This window comes from Eumetopias jubatus, unplaced genomic scaffold, assembly GCF_037043125.1.
Source record: "Eumetopias jubatus isolate StellerSeaLion01/CBP00866 unplaced genomic scaffold, mEumJub1_p1.0 scaffold_3, whole genome shotgun sequence".
NCBI lineage: Eukaryota > Metazoa > Chordata > Mammalia > Carnivora > Otariidae > Eumetopias > Eumetopias jubatus.
This window is the reverse complement of record NW_028274809.1, coordinates 98,613,358-98,635,428: the sequence shown is the minus strand read 5'-3', so window position 1 is coordinate 98,635,428 and position 22,071 is coordinate 98,613,358. Positions and strand designations below refer to the sequence as shown.

The 22,071-nt window shown below is 37.1% G+C and overlaps 1 protein-coding gene and 1 non-coding gene across 3 annotated transcripts in view; both read right to left on the bottom strand.

The window, feature by feature from the left end:
- Positions 1-328: 328 nt before the first annotated feature.
- DPP10 (dipeptidyl peptidase like 10) overlaps positions 329-22,071 on the bottom strand; it is a 653,604-nt gene continuing 631,861 nt past the window's right edge. For both annotated transcript variants that reach the window (XM_028101300.2, XM_088022159.1), the window contains 5 exons: positions 14,387-14,486; positions 14,072-14,130; positions 13,886-13,958; positions 2,243-2,316; positions 329-463 (listed from right to left, as the gene is read on the bottom strand). In XM_028101300.2, the coding sequence (XP_027957101.1) occupies positions 329-463; positions 2,243-2,316; positions 13,886-13,958; positions 14,072-14,130; positions 14,387-14,486 (441 nt within the window). The remainder of the gene's footprint in view (positions 464-2,242; positions 2,317-13,885; positions 13,959-14,071; positions 14,131-14,386; positions 14,487-22,071) is intronic.
- Positions 1,443-1,549, bottom strand: LOC114207368 (U6 spliceosomal RNA). The gene has a single exon (XR_003608843.1). It is a non-coding gene; the product is annotated as a U6 spliceosomal RNA (small nuclear RNA).

Sequence of the window (22,071 nt, the reverse complement as noted above, 5' to 3'; positions counted from 1 at the left end):
AATTAAAATGAGAGCAACTAGTTACAGAACAAATTGGGGGATAACAGAAGAAAACATGCACTACTCCTACTTTAATGCAAAACTAATTTCTCCCAGGAAACCAACCCTTTGACCTTCCTTACACAAAGAAACAGGTTCTGCACCCTTGGCAACACAGTAGACTAGGACATCTGTATTCAAATTCTAGTTCATTGTCTCTGAGTGTGCTGTTCCAGTGTCATCTCCTTAAGCTGCCCTTGAAATTCTGGAGCATGTACAATATTACAGTCTCTTGGTTAGGTTTCATTGAGCCTCAAGATCCCCTTCAGTTCTATATAAATAGGGTCCATTATTCATCTTCTTCCGGTTCCTGTGGTAACACAGGGATTTCTTCCTTTAAACAATCACTGAAGAATCTGAGGATTGTGCTGTAGAGATGATACTTGCTCTTCTCAGATACATTATGGCCTTCATCTGGGTAGACCTAACATATTGAGGGGGAAAGAGATTGAAAGTTACCAAAACAGATACTGTCCCTCAAAATTCATTCCTTTAGCCCCAGTGGCAAGGGAACTTTGGAAAGTAATATCTTACCAAAATCTGACCTAATTTAACTCTGGGTTTTTGTGCTAAACTTTTCTCTTTAAATTATCCTGTAATAATAATTGAGACAAACTACAGCTTTTTATGTATTTAAATTAGAACTAGGTTGGAAAAAGTAGAGCTTTCTATGTTCCTGTTGACCAGGACAGCATTAACAGTCCCCTTAATTTGACTAAATTTGAGATCCGTTTCTTCCTGACTTAGGGCCTTGACCTTTCTTTTCTTAGAGCTATTTTAGAAAACTTGCGATTGTAAATTCTCTGCCCCTTTGTATGTAAATCTTCTTCCAGTCTTGCCAGTTTTACAATTTAGGAAATGTCTTTCTCAAGGATCTAAAAACCATCTCTCTGAAATGTAAATATTGGAGAGTAGCCCTCCCTGTGGGAGGGTAGAACCCTTGCTCCACATTGTAAAACTACCTCCTGTCATAAACAGGAAGTTTACTTTTCCATTTGGTAAGGTGAACTACCCAATGCAGATGGCCTATGATTCCCTCCACCCCAGTTACTCTAAGCTCCCCAGCCCTATGTTTCAACAGAGTTTAGTTTCTCTCCCCTCTTGCAATAGTCTTAAATAAAGCCTGCCTTGTCTGTTTAACCTTGTCTAGTATAAGTTTTAATTTGACAGTGTCCCCTCTAATATAAATGACATAAGTAATTTTTCTAAAATTACAAATACAGATATTTGTCAATTCCTGGGTATAAAGTTTTTATTTAATTTTTTTTAATTTTTATTTTTTACTATTAAGATGACATCACTTTTATTTTTTTTAATTCTTTTTCAAACTTTTTAATTCCAGTTAACATACAGTGTTACATTATTTTCAGATGTACGACACTGTATTTGAACAGTTCTATACAAAAAATATGTAACACTTCACAAATATGTGTGTCATCCTTGCATGGGGGCCATGTTAATCTTCTCTGTTTCGTTTCAGTTTCAGTATATGTGCTGCCAAAGTGAGCACCTGCCTCAGTGATCTAAATAAAGCCCCCTACTCCTTCACATTGTTTGTGGCATGATCTATTATCTGTTTATCTCTACATCTTCTTCATTCATCATCCTAACCCTGGTACCTGTGCTTATAGATATGTTGAACTACTTTTAGTTCTTTCAAATGCTGAGAAATTAAAATTGCTTTTTTTTTTGTCCCTTCTGTGACTCCTCCCTCAGACTGAAAGTCCTCAAAGGTGTAAAGTCTGTCTTACCCACCTACCATAGTGACCATTATAAAGTAAATCTTTGGTACTATTCACTACATGTGGTTGAATGCACAGATGTAAATGTTTTCTTCTCTCCTTTTTTCTCAATATTGCTTCAAACCACTTTTTTCCCCTACCTTTTATGATAAAGGTAATAGAAAGTGAGGGAAAAACGAAGGGACTAGAAGGGAAATGGAACATGACTCTTTTAAAAACAATTCATTATTACTGATAGAAATAAAAGTCTGAGAAGAAAAAGACATTTTTGAAAGTTTTTGCAATTCACATAAACCATGAGCTTATCAGCATAATTAGGAAAAAAGCTCACCATCTTTGGTACCTAAAAATCACAGTTAAAAAATAATAGCAAGGGGGATGGAGTAGTACAGAAGCTCTGTTCTATATCCCACAACTGAAAAACCAAGGTAGGAAAACAGCCTTTTGAAAAAGTGACTTACCTGCATAGTATAATTCACTCCAGCTTTTATTAGGTGTTTAATTAATTCTGCTGAATGCTGGAAATGGACTTTTGCTGTAAGAAATAAAATTTTATTATGTGATGGAAATGCATTTATTAGAATTAGAACTTTTTGTATCATTTTTTTTTCAAGAAATTATTATACTTTACATACATCGCACATTTAAAAGACTGATAACCCAGCATGGGGCGCCTGGATGGCTCAGTCAGTTAAGCATCTCCCTTCAGCTCAGGTCATGATCCCAGGGTCCTGGGATCAGACCCCACATCAGTCTCCCTGCTCTCAGTCAGGAATCTGCTCCTCCCTCTCCCTCTGCCCCTTCTCCCACTCTCTCTCTCTCTCTCTCTCTCTCTCACTCTCAAATAAAATCTTTAAAAAAATAAAAATAAAAAATAAAATAAAAAACTGATACCTGGCAGTCACTTGAAAAATCAGTAAGATACAATGCTGATAAAACTGATAAAAAAATACTATACATTACAAAAAAAAACTGAAACAGAAGCTACTACTAAGGCTCTGCTTATTGTACAGGATAGTATTTAAGTTTATTTTATCATCTATTATTTCTGATTGTTCACATATGTTATACAATTATAACATTTTCAATGTAGTGAATGCCTAACTGCATAGTAATATAGCAAACCATCTTTCTGTTCCTTTCTGAGGATTACGGGGGCTCAGTCTCCATTAGATACTGACATTCTGTTTTATTTCAAATGAGAAAAAAACTACACCATGTTGAGAAATTAGTCTACATGGGCTCAATATTTAATGTGAATCATACTGGTTTCTTCTGTTTCCTTCTAGCTTCCCTCTCTGCCTGAACCTGAGATCCAAGACTCTGAAGTATACAGCACAGGAGACCAGGGTTATATATTTTTAGCCTTAATTTTTCCAAAGCTATTTTTTTAAAATTTTTTATTATTATGTTAATCACCATACATTACAACATTAGTTTTTGATGTAGCGTTCCATGATTCATTGTTTGTTCATAACACCCAGTGCTCTATGCAGAATGTGCCCTCTTTAATACCCAACACCAGGCTAACCCATCCCCCCACCCCCCTCTCCTCTAGAACCCTCAGTTTGTTTTTCAGAGTCCATCCTCTCATGTTTCATCTCCCCCTCCAACTTACTCCCCTTCATTCTTCCCCTCCTGCTATCTTCTTCTTTTTTTTCTTAACATATATTGCATTATTTGTTTCAGAAGTACAGATCTGTGATTCAACAGTCTTGAAGAATTCACATCACTCACCATAGCACATACCCTCCCCAGTGTCTATCACCCAGCCACCCCATCCCTCCCACCCCCCACCAACTCCAGCAACCATCAGTTTGTTTCCTGAGATTAAGAATTCCTCATATCAGTGAGGTCATATGATATATGTCTTTCTCTGATTGACTTATTTCACACAGCATAACACCCTCCAGGTCCATCCACATCGTTGCAAATGGTAAGATCTCATTCCTTTTGATGGCTACATAATATTCCATTGTGTATATCTACCACTTCTTTATCCATTCATCTGTCGATGGACATCTTGGCTCTTTCCACAGTTTGGCTATTGTGGACATTGCTGCTATAAACATTGGGGTGCACGTACCCCTTCAGATCCCTACATTTGTATCTTTGTGGTAAATACCCAGGAGTGCAATTGCTGGATTGTATGGAAGCTCTATTTTCAACTGTTTGAGGAACCTCCATACTGTTTTCCAGAGTGGTTGCACCAGCTTGCATTCCCACCAACAGTGTAGGAGGATTTCCCTTTCTCCGCATCCCCGCCAACATCTGTCGCTTCCTGACTTATTAATTTTCGCCATTCTGACTGGTGTGAGGTGGTATCTCATGGAGGTTTTGATTTGGATTTCCCTGATGCTGAGCGATGTTGAGCACTTTTTCGTGTGTCTGTTGGCCATTTGGATGTCTTCTTTGGAAAAATGTCTCTTCATGTCTTCTGCCCATTTCTTGATTGGATGATTTGTTCTTTGGGTGTTGAGTTTGATAAGTTCTTTATAGATTTTGGATACTAGCCCTTTACCTGATATGTCATTTGCAAATATTTTCTCCCATTCTGTCGGTTGTCTTTTGGTTTTGTGGACTGTTTCTTTGCTGTGCAAAAGCTTTTTATCTTGATGAAATCCCAACAGTTCATTTTTGCTCTTGCTTCCCTTTCCTTTGGCGATGTTTCTAGGAAGAAGTTGCTGTGGCTGAGGTTGAAGAGGTTGCTACCTGTGTTCTGCTTTAGGATTTTGATGGACTCCTGTCTCACGTTTAGGTCTTTCAACCATATGGACTCTATTTTTGTGTGTGGTGTACTGAAATGGTCCAGTTTCATTCTTCTGCATGTGGCTGTCCAATTTTCCCAACATCATTTGTTGAAGAGACTCTCTTTTTTCCATTGGACATTCTTTCCTGCTTTGTCAAAGATAAGTTGACCATAGAGTTGAGGGTCCATTTCTGGGCTCTCGATTCTGTTCCATTGATCTATGTGTCTGTGTTTGTGTCAGTACCATACTGTCTTGATGATGACAGCTTTGTAATAGAGCTGGAAGTCCGGAATTGTGATGCTGCCAGCTTTGATTTTCTTTTTCAATATTCCTCTGGCTATTAGGGGACTCTTCTGGTTCCATACAAATTTTAGGATTCTTTGTTCCATTTCTTTGAAAAAAGTGGATGGTATTTTGATGGGGATTGCACTGAATGTGTAGATTGCTCTAGGTAACATTGACATCTTCACAATGTTTGTTCTTCCAATCCATGAGCATGGAACGTTTTTCCATTGCTTTGTGTCTTCCTCGATTTCTTTCATGAGTATTTTATAGTTTTCTGAGTACAGATCCTTTGCCTCTTTGGTTAAATTTATTCCTAGGTATCTTAATGGTTTTGGGTGCAATTGTAAATGGGATCGACTCCTTGATTTGTCTCTCTTCTGTCTTGTGGTTGGTGTATAGGAATGCCACTGATTTCTGTGCATTGATTTTATATCCTGCTACTTGACTGAATTCCTGTATGAGTTCTAGAAATTTTGGGGTGGAGTCTTTTGTATTTTCCACATACAGTATCATATCATCTGCAAACAGTGAGAGTTTGACTTCCTCCTTGTCGATTTGGATGCCTTTGATTTCTTTTTGTTGTCTGATTGCTGTGGCTAGGACTTCTAATACTATGTTGAATAGCAGTGGTGATAGTGGACATCCCTGCCGCATTCCTGACCTTAGGGGGAAAGCTCTCAGCTTTCCCCATTGAGAATGATATTCGCTGTAGGTTTTTCATAGATGGCTTTTATGATATTGAGGTATGTACCCTCTATCCCTATACTCTGAAGAGTTTTTAGCAAAAAGGATGCTGTACCTTGTCAAATGCTTTTTCTGCATCTTTTGAGAGGATCATATGATTCTTGATCTTTCTTTTGTTAATGTATTGTATCACGTTGATTGATTTGCGGATGTTGAACCAACCTTGCAGCGCAGGGATAAATCCCACTTGGTCATGGTGAATAATCCTTTTAATATACTGTTGGATCCTATTGGCTAGTATTTTGGTGAGAATGTTTGCATCCATGTTCATCAAGGATATTGGTCTGTAATTCTTCTTTTTCATGGGGTCTTTGGTTTTGGGATCAAGGTAATGGCCTCATAAAATAAGTTTGGAAGTTTTCCTTCCATTTCTATTTTTTGGAACAGTTTCAGGAGAATAGGTATTAATTCTTCTTTAAATGTTTGGTAGAATTCCCTGGGAAACCATCTGGCCCTGGGCTTTTGTTTGTTGGGAGATTTTTGATGACTGCTTCCATTTCCTTAGTGGTTACAGGTCTGTTCAGGTTTTCTATTTCTTCCTGATTCAATTTTGGTAGTTGATACATCTCTAGGAATGCATCCATTTCTTCCCTCTTACCTAATTTGCTGGCATAGAGTTGCTCATAATATGTTCTTATAATTGTTTGTATTTCTTTGGTGTTGGTTGTGATCTCTCCTCTTTCATTCATGATTTTGTTGATATGGGTCATTTCTCTTTTTTTTTTGATAAATCTGGCCAGGGGTCAATCAATCTTGTAATTCTTTCAAAGAACCAGTTCCTCATTTCATTGTTCTGTTTTACTGTTCTTTTGGTTTCTATTTCATTGATTTCTGCTCTGATCTTTATGATTTCTCTTCTCCTGTGGGGTTTAGGCTTTATTTGCTGTTCTTTCTCTAGTTCCTTTAGGTGTAGGGTTAGGTTGTGATTTGAGACCTTTCTTGTTTCTTGAGAAAGGCATGCATTGCTATATACTTTCCTCTCAGGACTGCCTTTGCTGTATCCCAAAGATTTTGAACAGTTGTGTTTTCATTTTCATGGTTTCCATGAATTTTTTAAATTCTTCTTTAATTTCCTGGTTGACCCATTCATTCTTTAGTAGAATGCTCTTTAGCCTCCATGTATTTGAGTTCTTTCCGACTTTCCTCTTGTGATTGAGTTCTAGTTTCAAAGCATTGTGGTCTGAAAATATGCAGGGAATAATCCCAATCTTTTGGTACCGGTTGAGACCTGATTTGTGACCTAGGATGTGATCTATTGTGGAGAATGTTCCATGGGCACTAGAGAAGAATGTGTATTCTGTTGCTTTGGGATAGAATGTTCTGAATATGTCTGTGAAGTCCATTTGGTCCAGTGTTTCATTTAAAGTCTTTATTTTCTTGTTGATCTTGTGCTTAGATGATCTGTGCATTTTAGTCAGGGGGGTGTTAAAGTCCCCCACTATTATTGTATTGTTGTCCATGTGTTTCTTTGCTTTTGTTATTAATTGCCTTGTATAATTGGCTGCTCCCGTGTAGGGGCATAGATATTTACCATTGTTAGATCTTCTTGTTGGATAGACCCTTTTAGTATAATATAGTGTCCTTCATCATCTCTTATTACAATCTTTGTTTTAAAATCTAATTTGTCTGATATAAGGATTGCCACCCCAGCTTTTTTTTAGTGTCCATTAGCATGGTAAATGGTTTTCCACCCCCTCACTTTCAATGTGGGGGTGTCTTTGGGTCTAAAATTAGTCTCTTGCAGACAGCATATGGATGGGTCTTGTTTTTTTAATCCAATTTGATAGCCTGTGTCTTTTAATTGGGGCATTGAGCCCATTTACATTCAGGGTAACTATTGAAAGATACGAATTTAGTGCCATTGTATTGCCTGTAAGGTGACTGTTACTGCATATTCTGTGTTCCTTTCTGATCTATACTGCTTTTAGGCTCTCTCTTCGCTTAGAGGACCCCTTTCAATATTTCTTGGAGGGCTGGTTTCGTGTTTCCAAATTCCTTTAGTTTTTGTTCGTCGTGGAAGCTTTTTATCTCTCCTTCAATTTTCAGTGACAGCCTAGCTGGGTATATAGTATTCTTGGCTGCATATTTTTCTCGTTTAGTGCTCTGAAGATATCATGCCAGTCCTTTCTGGCCTGCCAGGTCTCTGTAGATAGGTCTGTTGTCAATTTAATGTTTCCACCATTGTAGGTTACATAGCTCTCCTCCCGAGCTGCTTTCAGGATTTTCTCTTTGTCTCTGAGACTTGTAAGTTTTACCATTAGATGTCGGGGTGTTGACCTATTTTTATTGATTTTGAGAGGGGTTCTCTGTGCCTCCTGGATTTTGATGCGTGTTTCCTTCCCCACATTAGGGAAGTTCTCTGCTATATTTTGCTCCAGTATACCTTCTGCCCCCCTCTCTCTTTCTTCTTCTTCTGGGATCCTAATTATTCTAATGTTGTTTCATCTCATCGTATCGCTTGTCTCTCGAATTCTGCCCTTGTGATCCTGTAGTTGTTTATCTCTCTTTTTCTCCTTTATTTTCCATCATTTGGTCATCTATATTGCTGATTCTCTCTTCTGCCTCATTGATCCTAGCAGTTAGTGCCCCCATTTTTTATTGCACCTCATTAATAGCCTTTTCGATTTCGACTTGGTTAGATTTTAGTTCTTTTATTTATGCAGAAAGGTTTCTCTAATAACTTCCACACTTTTTTCACCCCACCTAGTATCTTTAAAGTAATGATTCTGAACTCTGGGTCCCGCATCGTACTAACGTCCGTATTGAGTAGATCCCTGGCAGATGGTACTTCCTCTTGTTCTTTTTGCTGAGGTGATTTTTTTTTGTCTTGTCATTTTGTCCAGAGGAGAATAGATGAATGAGAGAACAAAATGCTAACAGGTTAACAACGTCCCCAGCAAATATACTGTAAAAAAATCAGAAAAGACCTGAAACCAGGGGAAAAGAAAGAGAAAGAGAAAAAAAGAAAAAGAAAAAGATAAAAACAAACAAAAAGAGAACAAAAAAAACAGAATATGATCAAATGTGATCAGGCTAGTGCATAGATCAGTGCCACACACTAAATTTTGGGCATATTTTGGTCTTTTAGAAGAAAGTGCCTCCTAAAATTTTAAAGGAAGAAAGACTTATATATGTACAAAATCCGAGTTGATACAATGAAGGGATGGAAGATGAGTGTAAAGATGAAAATTATAAAAGATTTTATAAAAGGAATTGATAAGAAGTTGTTTGAAAAAAGAAAGATTTAAAAAAAAAGAAAAGAATAAAAAAAGGGAGAGAATGTGATCAGGCAGGAGACTAGAACAAAGCCATACACTAGTGATTTAGGGTATATTTTGATCCGTTAGAAGAAACTTATCTCAAAATGTTAAAGAGAGAACAACTTTATATGCCAAAAATAAGGGTAACTACTACTAAGGGATAAAGTATGACTTTAAAAATGAGAAGTAAAGATATTTTTTTAAAAAAGGGATTGATGTTGGTTGAAAAAGGGAAAAAGAAAGATTCAAAAAAAAAAACAGCTAAAAAAATATTAACTTTGAAAAACTAATGAATCATGGTAAAAAAGCCATGAATTCTATGTGCAGTATTCCCCTAGCGCTGGAGTTCTCCCGTTCTCCTTGATCGGTAAACTTGGTCTTGGCTTGCTGGCTGTTCGTGCTGATCTTCTGAGGGAGGGGCCTGTTGCCGTGGTTCCCAAATGTCTTTGCCGGAGGCGGAATTGCCCCGCCCTTGTCGGTCAGGGCTAAGCAAGCTGCTCGGGTTTGCTCTCAGGATCTTTTGTTCCCTGCAAGCTCTTGGTACAGCTTTGGAGGACTAGAGTGAAAATGGTGGCCTCCCAATCTCCGCCCGGAGGAGCCGAGAACTCAGGGCCCCACTCCTCAGTGCGCCCCCAGAGAAAAGCAGTCAGTCACTCCTGTGCCCGGTCTCCGGCCGCACTCCGCGCTCACCCAGCCTGTGACCGAGTGTTTCTATCTCTGGCACCCGACCCTGTGTGGAGTCTCCAAACCCAGCAGATCCCTGTGGTGCGCTCCCATGCCACTCCTTCCAGGAGAGGAAGAGGAGTCTCCCCGGATCTGCCACTTGTTGGGTCCGTGCTGGAGGAGCAGTGGCCCGACTGGGCCGCGGATCACAGTTTATGGCAACCCCGAGCTGAGAGCCCGCGCCTCGGCTCCGTCTCTGCAGCCGGCTTCCCCGCTCCAATACCTGGGAGCTCTGCCACACTCAGGCACCCCCGGTCTTTCTGTGACCCCGAGGGTCCTGAGACCACACTGTCCCACGAGGGTTCCACCCTCAGCTTAGCCACCAGAGTGACGTCCCTCAGCGGAGCCGACTTCTAAAAGTTCTGATTTTGTGCTCCGCGGCTCTATCACTTGCCAGAAGCGGCCGACGGAGGCCCCCTCCCCCGCCGTCTATCCTCCCGAATATCGCCTCGGATTCACTTCTCCGCACGTCCTACCTTCCAGTACGTGGTCGCTTTTCTGTTCGGAGAGTTGTTGCTATTCTTCTCTTTGATCTCCTGTTGAATTCGTAGGTGTTCAAAATGGTTTGCTCCCTATTCAGCTGAATTCCTGAGACCAGAGGAAATCCAGATCGCCCACTCCTCCGCCATCTTGCTCAGCCCTCGACCAGAGTTGTATAGAACTGCCCTAAGTAGCTATGACATCTTGGATGAATCACTCAGATCTCTTTGTACAGCACTTTGCTCATATGTTGCCTGGCTATTTATTCCTATACTTTGTGCATCTTCAAATTTTTGTAAATAACTTTTTTTTTTAAGATTTTATTTATTAGAGAAAGAGCAAGCACGAGCAGGGGGAGGGGCAGAAGGAGAAGCAGACGCCCACACTGGGCTTGATCCCAGGACCTGAGCTGAAGTCAGATGCTTAACTGACTGAGCCACCCAGGCCCCTGTAAATAACTTTTAAGCCAATCGTTTTTTTAAGTGTCTTTGTCAGACTAGCTGTGACACTAGTTAATCCTACCACATAGCAGACAATAAAAGATTCCAAAGACCATTTAAATCTTTTTTAAAATCTACCCAAGATCCTTTCAACATCTTCCTACTGTACTCCATGGGAGTATTACCATGTTACTTCTAAATAAATTTGCAAATTGCTCAGTAAATGTAAGTTATGAGAAATGGTGATAAGTTGGGGTAATGACTAAGGTAAAATGACCCGTTATATTGCTCATTTGTTATAAAAATAAAGTTTAAAAGGGACTTCAGAATTTCTCTGCATGGATGGAACTGAAAAGATAAATGTACAAAAGTATAGTTGGATTTTTTTTTTTAAGATTTTTTATTTATTTATTTGACAGGGAGTGACAATGCGAGAGAAGGAACACAAGCAGGGGGAGTGGGAGAGGAAGAAGCAGGCTCTCTGCCGAGCGGGGAGCCTAATGCGGGGCTTGATCCCAGGACCCTGGGATCATGACCTGAGCCAAAGGCAGACCCGCTTAATGACTGAGCCACCCAGGCGTCCCTAGTTGGATTTTTTTTGTTTAGTTTCTGGTGTGAAGCCTGTTGATATTTGTCATTTGTTTACTTCCTAAAACAGGAATGTTAAAGGTATAATTGTCTTAGTGAACTAATTTGCTGGTTGTTTTTGATGAAGATATTAATAATGATAGTATTATAATGTCATTGAGCACCTATAGTCCGCCATACCCATATGAGTTGTGTGTATGTGTGTGCATGTGTTTGCGCTTTTCCTTTGAAGTGACCAGTGCTGAACCTCTGCTTGCGTATTATCAGTGAGTGAAGAACCAGATCCGTGCCTAAGTGAGGTAGGAAGAACATGATATACCTTTTTTTTTTTTTTAGATTTTATTTATTTATTTGAAAGAGAGGTAGTGAGAGCAGGAATACAAGCAGGGGGAGTGGGAGAGGGAGAAGCAGGCTTCCTGCCAAGCGGGGAGCCCGATGCGGGGCTCGATCCCAGGACCCTGGGATCATGACCTGAGCCGAAGGCAGATGCTTAACGACTGAGCCACCCAGGCGCCCCGAACATGATTTACCTTAATAGCTGCAACATATTGACAGAGAAATTTGAATAGCACTAATATATTCTAGGGTAATGGCCAGACGTGAAATACTTTCACCTCAAATATAATTTATTCTCACAGTTGAAGCTTCAGAGCACAATGAAAAAGAGCCTTCATGCCAGATTCCAACCCCCTTTCTATGAATTAGTGGTTGTATGATTTTTGGCAAGTTATATAAATTCCATAAATTTATTTTTCCAATCAGTTAAACAAGATAATAGCATCTGCTGCCCAATATTTTTGTGAAAACAGGTAGTATAACATTAAAAGCTTTTGGTACATTTTCTGAAATGTACTCAGTACTTAGTTTTCTATTTTTTGTTACTACTAATATCTTAATACCTAGAACAAGATTCTAATGTCCATCAAAATGTTTATTCTCTTTTACATAATGTTTCATCCAACACAGGTATGGCATCATCTAAGTTCTATTTTTTTAAATTTTGTAATAGTTGTAGATTTTCAAAAAAGTTGCAAAGACAGTACGGAGAGTTCATGTAGATTGCTTACCCAGTTCCCTCTCTTGTTCACAACTCACATTATTATGGTCCATTTGTTACAAGGAAGAAACATTTAGATATCATGACACCTTAATCTCTTATGATCTACGAGAAATTTTCAGACTTGTTTTAGATGACCTGGACAATTCTGAGCAGTATGGGTTAGAATGTTCCTCATCTGGGTTTGTTTGATGTTTTTTTTTTTTTTATAGTAGACTGAGGTTAAGGGTTTTTGGGACAAGACCATAGAGAGTGCCATTCTCATAAAGTGATATCAAGGGTGCATACCATCAACATGACTTGTCACTGTTGATGTTAAACTTGATCACCTGGCTGAGATGGTATTATCAAGTTTCTCCATTGTAAAGTTATTCTTTCTTCCCTTTTCCATACAGTACTCTTTAGAGGCAAATCACTAAGTGCAACCCATTCTGAAAGGGGAAGAAGAAAGTTAAGCTTTGCCTCCTTGAGGGTGTGTATCTACATAAATTTGGAAATTCTACCTAAGGGGGATTTTTGTCTCTTCTCTCCCATTTACCTATTTATTCAAATACACACACACACACTCTGTATATACATACACTGTATATTAACATATACATATCTACACCCTATATATGTGTATGGGTACATAAGTATTGATCTAAACTCTAATAATGACCTGGCATGCTGTAAAGTTAAGTTAAAGAGCTGATATCATCTTTGCTATTAAGACCTTTTTAGTGGGCGCCTGGGCGGCTCAGTTGGTTAGGAGACTGGCTTTGGCTCAGGTCATGATCCCAGGGCCTGGGATCGAGTCCCACATCGGGCTCCCTGCTCGGCAGGGAGTCTGCTTCTCCTTCTGACCCTCTCTCCTCTCATGCTCTCTCTCTCACTCTCTCAAATAAATAAATAAAAATTTAAAAAAAAAGACCTTATTAGTGATATTCTCTGTGAAATGGGGTAAAACTACTGAGGCAGGACAGGATGGACCAACAAAAACAAGTTCAGATATTAGGAAATATTGATTCAAGGCTCTGACTCTCTGCTTACTAGCCAGATAGCCTTGGTTAAATCAGTTTCCTCCTTGAAATTGATTTTTCTCATCTGTGAATGGGGCTGTAAATACTCGGTCCTCTGTTGTAAAGTATAACATAAATATATATGTATATACTTTGACCCCTAAACACTTCAAAGTGAATATAAAATTATATTTATTACTAGTAATATCAATCACATCCATCTCCAATGTTTAAAGTGATGGGAAAAGGGGAAGTGACAAACAAGCATTTTAAAAAGTTTTTAACTGTGAGTGATCCTATCAGAATTTTCTCTGTGCTGGCATCTTTTTGCTATCTTGTTGTTTTCAAAGTTATTTTCAATTTGAAGTGTGCTAAATAACAACCCTCCGTGGTAGTCACTAGCCATATGTGGATATTAAAATTTTAATTAATTAGAAATAATTTAAAATTCAGTTACTGATCTAATTATTAAACACATTTCAAGTACTCAAGAGCCATATGTGGCTGGTGGCTACAGTGTTCTACAGCATAAATATGGAACATTTCCATCATCCCAGAAAGTTTTGTTGGATGGCGTTGCCATCGAGGCTCACAGCTTCTTTCCTCTTGGTCCCGACATCCTTCTAACTTCCTATTATACATTGGATTCTTTGTGCCACTATCCTCTGCTATCTTCTTCAAAAAGTTTACAGGGCCCCTTGGAAGCAAGTTCTTAGATGTACCCCTTTGTTCAAGGTCAGACCCCATCAAACAGCAGCAGCAAATACAATACTTACTGTCAGCAGTCCCATGAATTATTAATATATTTTCTTCTTTTAAGCCATGAATATTATGTAGCACACTGGATGCCTATAAAGGAAAGCACAAATATCTATGTATATATAGATCTACCTGTATTTGCAATTTGACTGAATTTTTAGAACAAATAAACTCTTCTTTCTTCATTATTTTAAATTTGTTACCTGGTAAGTGCTTTCTTCCCGAGATGGCATACCAAGGTATCTTTCAGAGAAGGCTGAGGCTGTGACCCAAGAAAACAGAAATTTAAGAATAAACTAGAAACCATTTGACTAGTGTATTTCATTATTTAATTTCTACATTTCACATTTAATTGTCATGCTCCAGTAAAACTGATTGAATCAGGAAGGTGATAAACAGCTAAAAAATCTATCTTTTAACACATGATAAATGAGCTCACTTGATCTCTTCTGCATTGGGATTTTCTTTTTTTTACAAATCAATACATTATATTAAGTCAATCTGTAGGAAGTACTCACCATACAACTTCAAGTCTGTGATGGGTGCAATCACTGATCCACATTTAAAAAGTTTTTCATCTGATTTTAATATCATTGATGCAATATAGCCACCGTACCCCTGGCAAAATTAAGAAAAATATATATATGTATATATAGAGAGAGCGAGAGAGTGAGAGTGTTTGTATCAATTATCCTTGGAGATATTTTTAGCTTTTAATCACTGGTAATATACATAATAGACTGTCTTACAATGTCTCAGACCTGAGAAAAGAATACACTAAGATCACTTTGTATAGATGAAAATTTTGAAAAGAATTTAAGTTTTTATATAACACGCTATTTTAATAACTTTAGGTAAAATATAAAATCAATTATATATCAACATTGTCCAGTGTTTGCTCTTTGATTTCATGTGGTATATCTGGGAATAACTCCAAATAATTAAAAGCTAGGGAAATATAGCACTTATTAAATCATAAATCATTTCATCAAATCAAATATATACATTTAGTGAAATATTTAATAATGATAGTTATGTAGAATTAGGAAAGGAGAATTAAATATTTAAAATATCTCATCGCAAATATAGATTCTGCTTTCAGTTCCACACACCTAAATATTTGAAGCAAGTGAGGTTGATAAAAAATGTTTCTAGTTACATGAGTTGGATTATTGTTTAAATTTAATTTTAAATATCTAAATTTATCTTGCAATGCTTTTGAACTAATTTAATTATAAATTCTTAAAAAAATAAATTAAGATGTCCAGTTTTCTTTTGTAGCCCATGATTTGACCAGGAGAATTCCAGAGGAGATTTTAACAATTTAGTAGATTTGGGCTAAGGGAATGACCTACTGAGTTACATATTCATTTTAGAAATTAATATTTAGCCATGCTCTGGGCAATGTTCTTCATCTTGCTGGACATCAGAGTACCCTGGGAGATATTTAAAAAAAAAAAAAAAAGAAGACCCAGGACTTAGCCTCAGCAATTCTGATGCAATTGGTTCATGATGAGGTCTACTTTTGAAAGATTACCAGATGATATTAGTGTGGTCCAATGCAGTAGGAATCTGTTATTCTCACTAAATTCTTGAGATGAGAAATACAGAATTTCATATGCTTATTTGGAACATTATTTAAAAAAGTGGGATGATTGACATCAAAGTCCCAATTGCAAAGATTACTTAAGTGTCTGAAAGAACCTATGTGAAGAGTAGTAGAATATGCCACTTTGGCCTATTGATTATTTTGAGCTGCAGACACTTGGAAAAGAGCAAATGCAGGGAAAGGCTTTCTCTGAACTCCACTTATCTGCCTAAAGATGGATCTTCCAAAAGGAACTCAGTTGTCATAGATCCCCTCCCTGGGAATTTCATCAACCTAGAAGATTGATTCTTGTCACTAGAAGTCCACAGCACACCTAGAGAGACTGTCATAAACTGTCACCCTTCCCGTCTGTTCTTCTAAGGGCCCATTCCTCTTTCCTAACAATCATTCACTCTCCTAAAAGGCCTACATCCCACTCTCCTTTTCCTATTAAAGTGCTATTTAAGCCTGAATTCTAGGCCCACCTCAGAGAGTTACTCACTTTTCCCTGGGTATGTCTTATGTATGTATGTCAATAAACTTCTGCTTGTTTTTCTTTTGTGAATCTGTCTTTCATTACAGGGGCCTCAGATAAGAGCTCAGAAGGACAGAAGGAAAATTATTTTTCTTCCTTTGCGTATGTTAATTTAGTACTGAAACATTTAGCTAGTACCCAGAAGCTTGAGCAAATCTTCTTCACCAATTGGTAAATGAGGGAAATAAAATTATCCTTTACAGAGATAAACCACCACAGAGTGTCTTTACTCATTCTTTTTGAAAGATACAAAAATATCCTTAGGTCAGCAAAGTTCAGAAGCATTAGCCTTAAAAGACTAAAGAAAGAAGTGGGGGGGGGGGAAGAAAAATAATTTCCCTCTCTCCTTCTGAGTTCTTGGCCGAGATGCCTTGTAATAAAAGAGTATCAAGAAAAAAAAAGTTTATTAACATGAATACCTCACATACACATGGGAGATACCCAGTGAAACTGAATAATTCCTTGAGGTGACCCAAGGCAACACCTTAAATACCATCTTTAGCCAAAGACAAAGATGTTGGAGGGAGCTCAGTTATGGGAGGCTACCAGGAAAAGAACTATAATCAAGGTTAAGCTTTGTTAGATTTAAATCCAATTTGGAGTCAGTGCCTTCTCCATTAATAAAAGTTTTGTATGATTTAGAGTCAACCTTCTCATCCTGGTACAGGGAGAGAGACACAAATGGAGATTTATAAATGTAAACATCTTTTACAAAAGACTAATTTCTATTCTGTTTCCAAAGCTTCTCCTGTGTCTGCTGTTTCTTAAAATAATCAGCTCAAAATAATCCTTATGCCAAAGAGGCATATTCTGCTTCCCTTCAGAAGTATGCAGGGGTGGGATGAATTCTGCAAAGTAAGTAAATAGCTATTACAGAACAAAAGTGTAGAGAGCCCCTAAAAGTTCTGTCCTTAAGGGAGCTCTTCCAGTGTATTGTTCCGAGTTCTTGGACACGGAGGTAAGACCAAGGTGTTGTAGCCAAGAGGTTTCAAGTATTTCCCATGGGGCACCACTGTTCCCACAATGAAAAATGCACATCTCAGTTGGTAACTTTTCTGGTTCTAATTAGAGCAGACTTTCAACTGATTATGATTTTGGTTGTTCATATAACCTGACGACTTTGAGAGAACAGCTGAATATTCCAATCCATAGAACAACTGTACATCACAATTTAATAATAGAAATTAATAAATTGGTATTATGTTTTTTTAATCTCTGTTTCACATAAATCTCAGTCTGATTATCTTCAGGAACTAAGTAGAATGGTGTCTTCCAAAGGAGGCTCAGATTCTAGAACAGTGCTTGAAAGTTCATTCCAGTCACTTGGAGATCTTTTTAAAATGCGTGTTATGCTAATTCAGTAGATCTGGGGTGGGACCCAAGATTTTGCATTTTTAACAAACTCCCAGGGAATGCCTAGACTGTTGTTCCACATTTTGAATACTAAGTTCTTACGGTATAATAATATTAACAAATATACCTACCCAAACATCTCCCTAGCTTCAATCAGCATTCCCTAGACCAGTGGAGATTTAAACATATGCATCAATGCTCTCTGAAACAATTTAGTCTGTGGAGAATGGGCTGTGGAGCTTTCCATGTGATTTTAAAGTGAAACTAGGGTTGTAAATCTTTGCTGCTGCATAAAGAGTTGCATTTTACCAATTTTTATATGAAAATTTGAGATTAATGAAGCTAAATACTCTAAGACTTGATGATAGTGAAAGCTGTTGAATAAAATTCTCTCTATAGCATTCAAAAACCTAATCCAAAATGCTGCCTTAATTTGATTTATTTCAGCAAAATAACTTCTATTTTTAAATGAAAATCAACATTGGGAGGCATTAGAATAAATTAAATTTTAATTGCCCACCTTCCTCTGTACCATCTTATATTTACTCACTGAATGCAAGAGTAGATCATTAAAGAGTTCTCGGAAAATATATCCTGGACAAGGGTAGGAATCAGATGTAAGTTCTAGGTAGACAAAAGATGGTGATTTTAATTTTTAAAACAACTCCTGTCTAAGAGGAAGATGCCAGAAACTGTGGGTCATCATATTGACTTAGTCAATTGGATGGTGTTTTTTATTTGATACAGATCAAAAATAGTTAATGGTATAGGCTGTTCTGTTCAATTGTGCTGTCATTTTATTGGTTTCTCAGTAATCACATTTTTCCATTCACTGTTACATCCTTTCCATTTTCATAGCATTTTAGCATTACTTACACAATTTTAACATTGATCTTTTAAAAATTTTTATTCAGTGGACTTAAATGTTTCCTGAGAATATTTTATCTTAAAAAAGTTATATTCTACCCATGATGGAAGAAACTGAATCCAATAGATAGATGGACATAGAGGAGCCAGGGGGTGGGGTCTTTAATAACCATTTTACTGAAAACTTATATTTTCATGCATCATGTGTTTTCAGATATTCATTAAATGACTTTTTTGAGTACTCGAGAGTTGATGAATACAGTCAAAAAGAAATACTGACAGAACTGAGAAAAAGGTTTTTCCTAGCCTTAGACTTAAGATTCTTTGTGAACCACATCACTTATGGCACATAATGTTTTGAAATAAAAATACACTACTTATGAGTAACACAATTTATTGCATTGTATTATTTTACATTAAATCTTTTTAATTTGTTTAATGTTATCACATACATTTTATCACAATTTTTAGAAACCCATCTTATATCCTTCATATTATATATATTAATAAAAGCTTCAAACTTTAAAAGTGACTGCCACTAACAAGCCCTATCTCAATTGAGAATATATAAAACTATAAGCAATAATTACCTCCCTGTCAAGTTTTTTTTTTTTTTAATATTTATTAGAGCACAAGCAGGGTGGAGGGGTAGAGGGAGAGGGAGAAGCAGACTCCCTGCTTAGCAGGGAGCCTGATACAGGACTGGATCCCAGGACCCTGAGATTATGACCTGAGCCAAAGGCAGACACTTAACCAACTGAGCCACCCAGGTACCCCCTAAGTCAGGTTTTAACAAGCTTCCATATTAATGCATATGTTTGTACGTTTTTTTCTTTTAACCTTCCTCAGATATCCATGTTTCTTGCCTTCTCAAATTCCCTTTTCCTAGGTCAAACGTGATTTCTTAGTCAAATCTTTCCTGTCTTACAAATGGAACTGCTATATCTTCCTTAATCTTGGGCCCCAATTTTCCTCCGTGCTTAATTTTCCTTAATTGTTCTATCACTGACATTTTATATACTTTACTGATTTTTTAAATTTGTTTCTTTCCTCACTAAACTAAAAATCCAAAAAATGTGTGTGTGTTTGTGTATGTACGTATGTGTATGATTGACATATGTCCAGCACTTTGAAAAGTAGTAGGCACATAGTAGACATCTGATAAATGTTTGTGGAATTAATTTTATTCCCCATTGATGTAGCCTGGTAATCATAGCAATATCAGTTCTACATATGATGTTTATAGGTTTTGAATTTTGCCACCTACTCTCAATTCATATAATTAGGTTGGTTTTTTTTTTTTTAATAAAAGTCAGAAAATTTTCTAGTTTTCTTAGCTTTAACACTTAGATATAATTAATTGAGAGAATGAACATTAGAATTATTATATATTATGTGAGGTTAGGTTAGGTTCTGGGGATAATGATATGAAGTTTTTAAAAAAAAGTACTACCTATCAGGACTAGTGGGAAGTACCTAAGGGAGTAATGCAAAGGGATTTCGTAACTAAAATGAAAGAAAAGCTGCTGAAGATTAATAACCTAGACATTCAAGTGAGTAATTTAAGAACAAAATGGATTTAAAAAGTGGAAGGAAAAAAAATAAGGATAGTAAGGGTAGAAATTAGTGAAATAGAAAAGACAAATTGAGAACAACTAAGCCAACATATGGTTCGATAAAAGAGTTAAGGATGGGGGGATGGAAGAAAGACAAGCAGGGGGAATAAGAGCAATTAAGAGAGAGTGCTCTAGCAAAGGCAGAAGGGCACTCATAAACCAAATGAGGAGTCAAATGGGGCATTACCCCCACTAGTGAAATGATTAAACATAGAGTATATACTATGCTTTGACAACAATCTTTAAAAATATATGAAATGGAGAAAAATCTTTTAAAAGTACTAAAACTGATTCCAGAAGAAATGGAAAAATCTTTTTTTTTTTTTTGAAAGATTTTATTTATTTAGTTGACAGAGATAGCACAAGTAGGCAGAGAGGCAAGCAGAGGGAGAGGGAGAAGCAGGCTCTCCACCGAGCAGGGAGCCCAATGCGGGACTCGATCCTGGGACTCTAGGATCATGACCTGAGCCGAAGGCAGTCGCTTAACCAACTGAGCCACCCAGGTGCCCAGAAATGGAAAAATCCTAATATTCTTGTATTGATTAAATAAATTTAAACATTAAATATTTCCAACAAAGAAAACAAAGCCTCATAGAGCTTTGTAATCTAATTCCAAAAGTGCAAGATCATTACTCCCCAGCCAATTTGATGAGTTTAAGATAACTTAATTTGATACTGAAATGAAATAAGTACATTCCAAGAAAAAAAAAATATAAGAACTTTAAAAGTCTTAAAGCTAACAGCGTTCCTTTATATGATCAGAAAGCTACCTTCTAAATTATAATTCAGTCACAGATACTATTTTTTAATTGAAATGGGATATTTTTTCCATGTAAAATCTAATTGTTTCATTTGTTTATATCCCAGGTCTTTTGTATATTTAGATTGCCAGAGTCAATTACCTGAGGCTCATCAGTTCCCTAATAAAGTGATAAATATGGGATTTTGAACTTCTAAATTTGAGGCCTTGGACTTTATTTTTTCCTGTCTGTAGATTAAAATCTAACTTTTTGTTAATATGAAGGACTCCCTGAGGTCTTTGCCCAGATGTACTCTCAATGTTGTCACCTCTCCTTCCTTTATGTGAACCTTAATGATAGTCAGTCACTTTATGTTCCTCAACTATGCTCTCCCTGCTCACACTGGGCATTATATGAAAGCCTTCTCCTTGTCCTCTGCTTGCTGAATGACTTTTACCATCCAGTAAAAGTTCCACTTTCTCTGTGAGGTATTTCACAACCTTCTGAATCTAAATTTCCATAGCAGTGAACGTTTGTATAGCTCATTTGATCTTTTAGACTAATTATGTGTGTAGTGAGTAGAGCCTTGAAATAGATAAGCCCTCAGTCCTTCATAATTATTACATGTATCAGGACCATTGAAGAATAAAATGTTCTCCACTATATGCACTTTTTTATGTGTGTGTGTGGTAAGAAACACATAATATTTACCAAAGTAACCACTTTTAAGTGCACAGTTCAATAGTGTCGTGTTTTCACATTATTGTGAAACAGATCCCTAGAACTTTTTCATCTTGCGAATCTGAAATTCTATTACCTATTAAGCAATCAACTTCCCTTTTCCCCACCACCTAACAACCAACATTCCACTCTCTGTCTTCATGCATTTCACTACTCTAGATAAGTTACGTAAATGGGATCTCACAGAATTTGTCCCTCTGTGACTGGTTCACGTCACCAAGCACAGTGTCCTCAAGGTTCATCCATGCTGTAGCATATGATAAGACTTTGCTTTATGCACTTGTTAATTTGTCTAGAGTTTCCATTTCTTTGGAATGATCACTTGCTTAGACATTTCCATTTTTTCACTAATATCTTTACTGTTAGCGATGGGCTTTCATTTATTTGTTTGTACTTATTTCAGAGGAGCATTGTCCCTATTGATCTCTTGAGTATTACTGAGAACAAGAATAAAATAAAGCAAAGACATGATGCACTGCAGGTATCTGAAGTCAGGGAAGAATATGTGCTGATTTACATGTTACTCGTTTGTTAAACAGCTTTTCTTATACCCACTTGTCAGTGAACACCAGTAAAATTTATACTCCAGTAAAATGATCAGATATTCCTGTCATGTATCTCTGGGTTCATTTATGGATAGTAAAACGTATTTTATGTTTAAATCCATGAACAACAATAATTTGCTTTGTCTCTGAATTAAAATAGTACCAGATCTCCTTCCTTTCATCTTAGTATCTGTATGGTGTCTAGCCTCGTGATACAG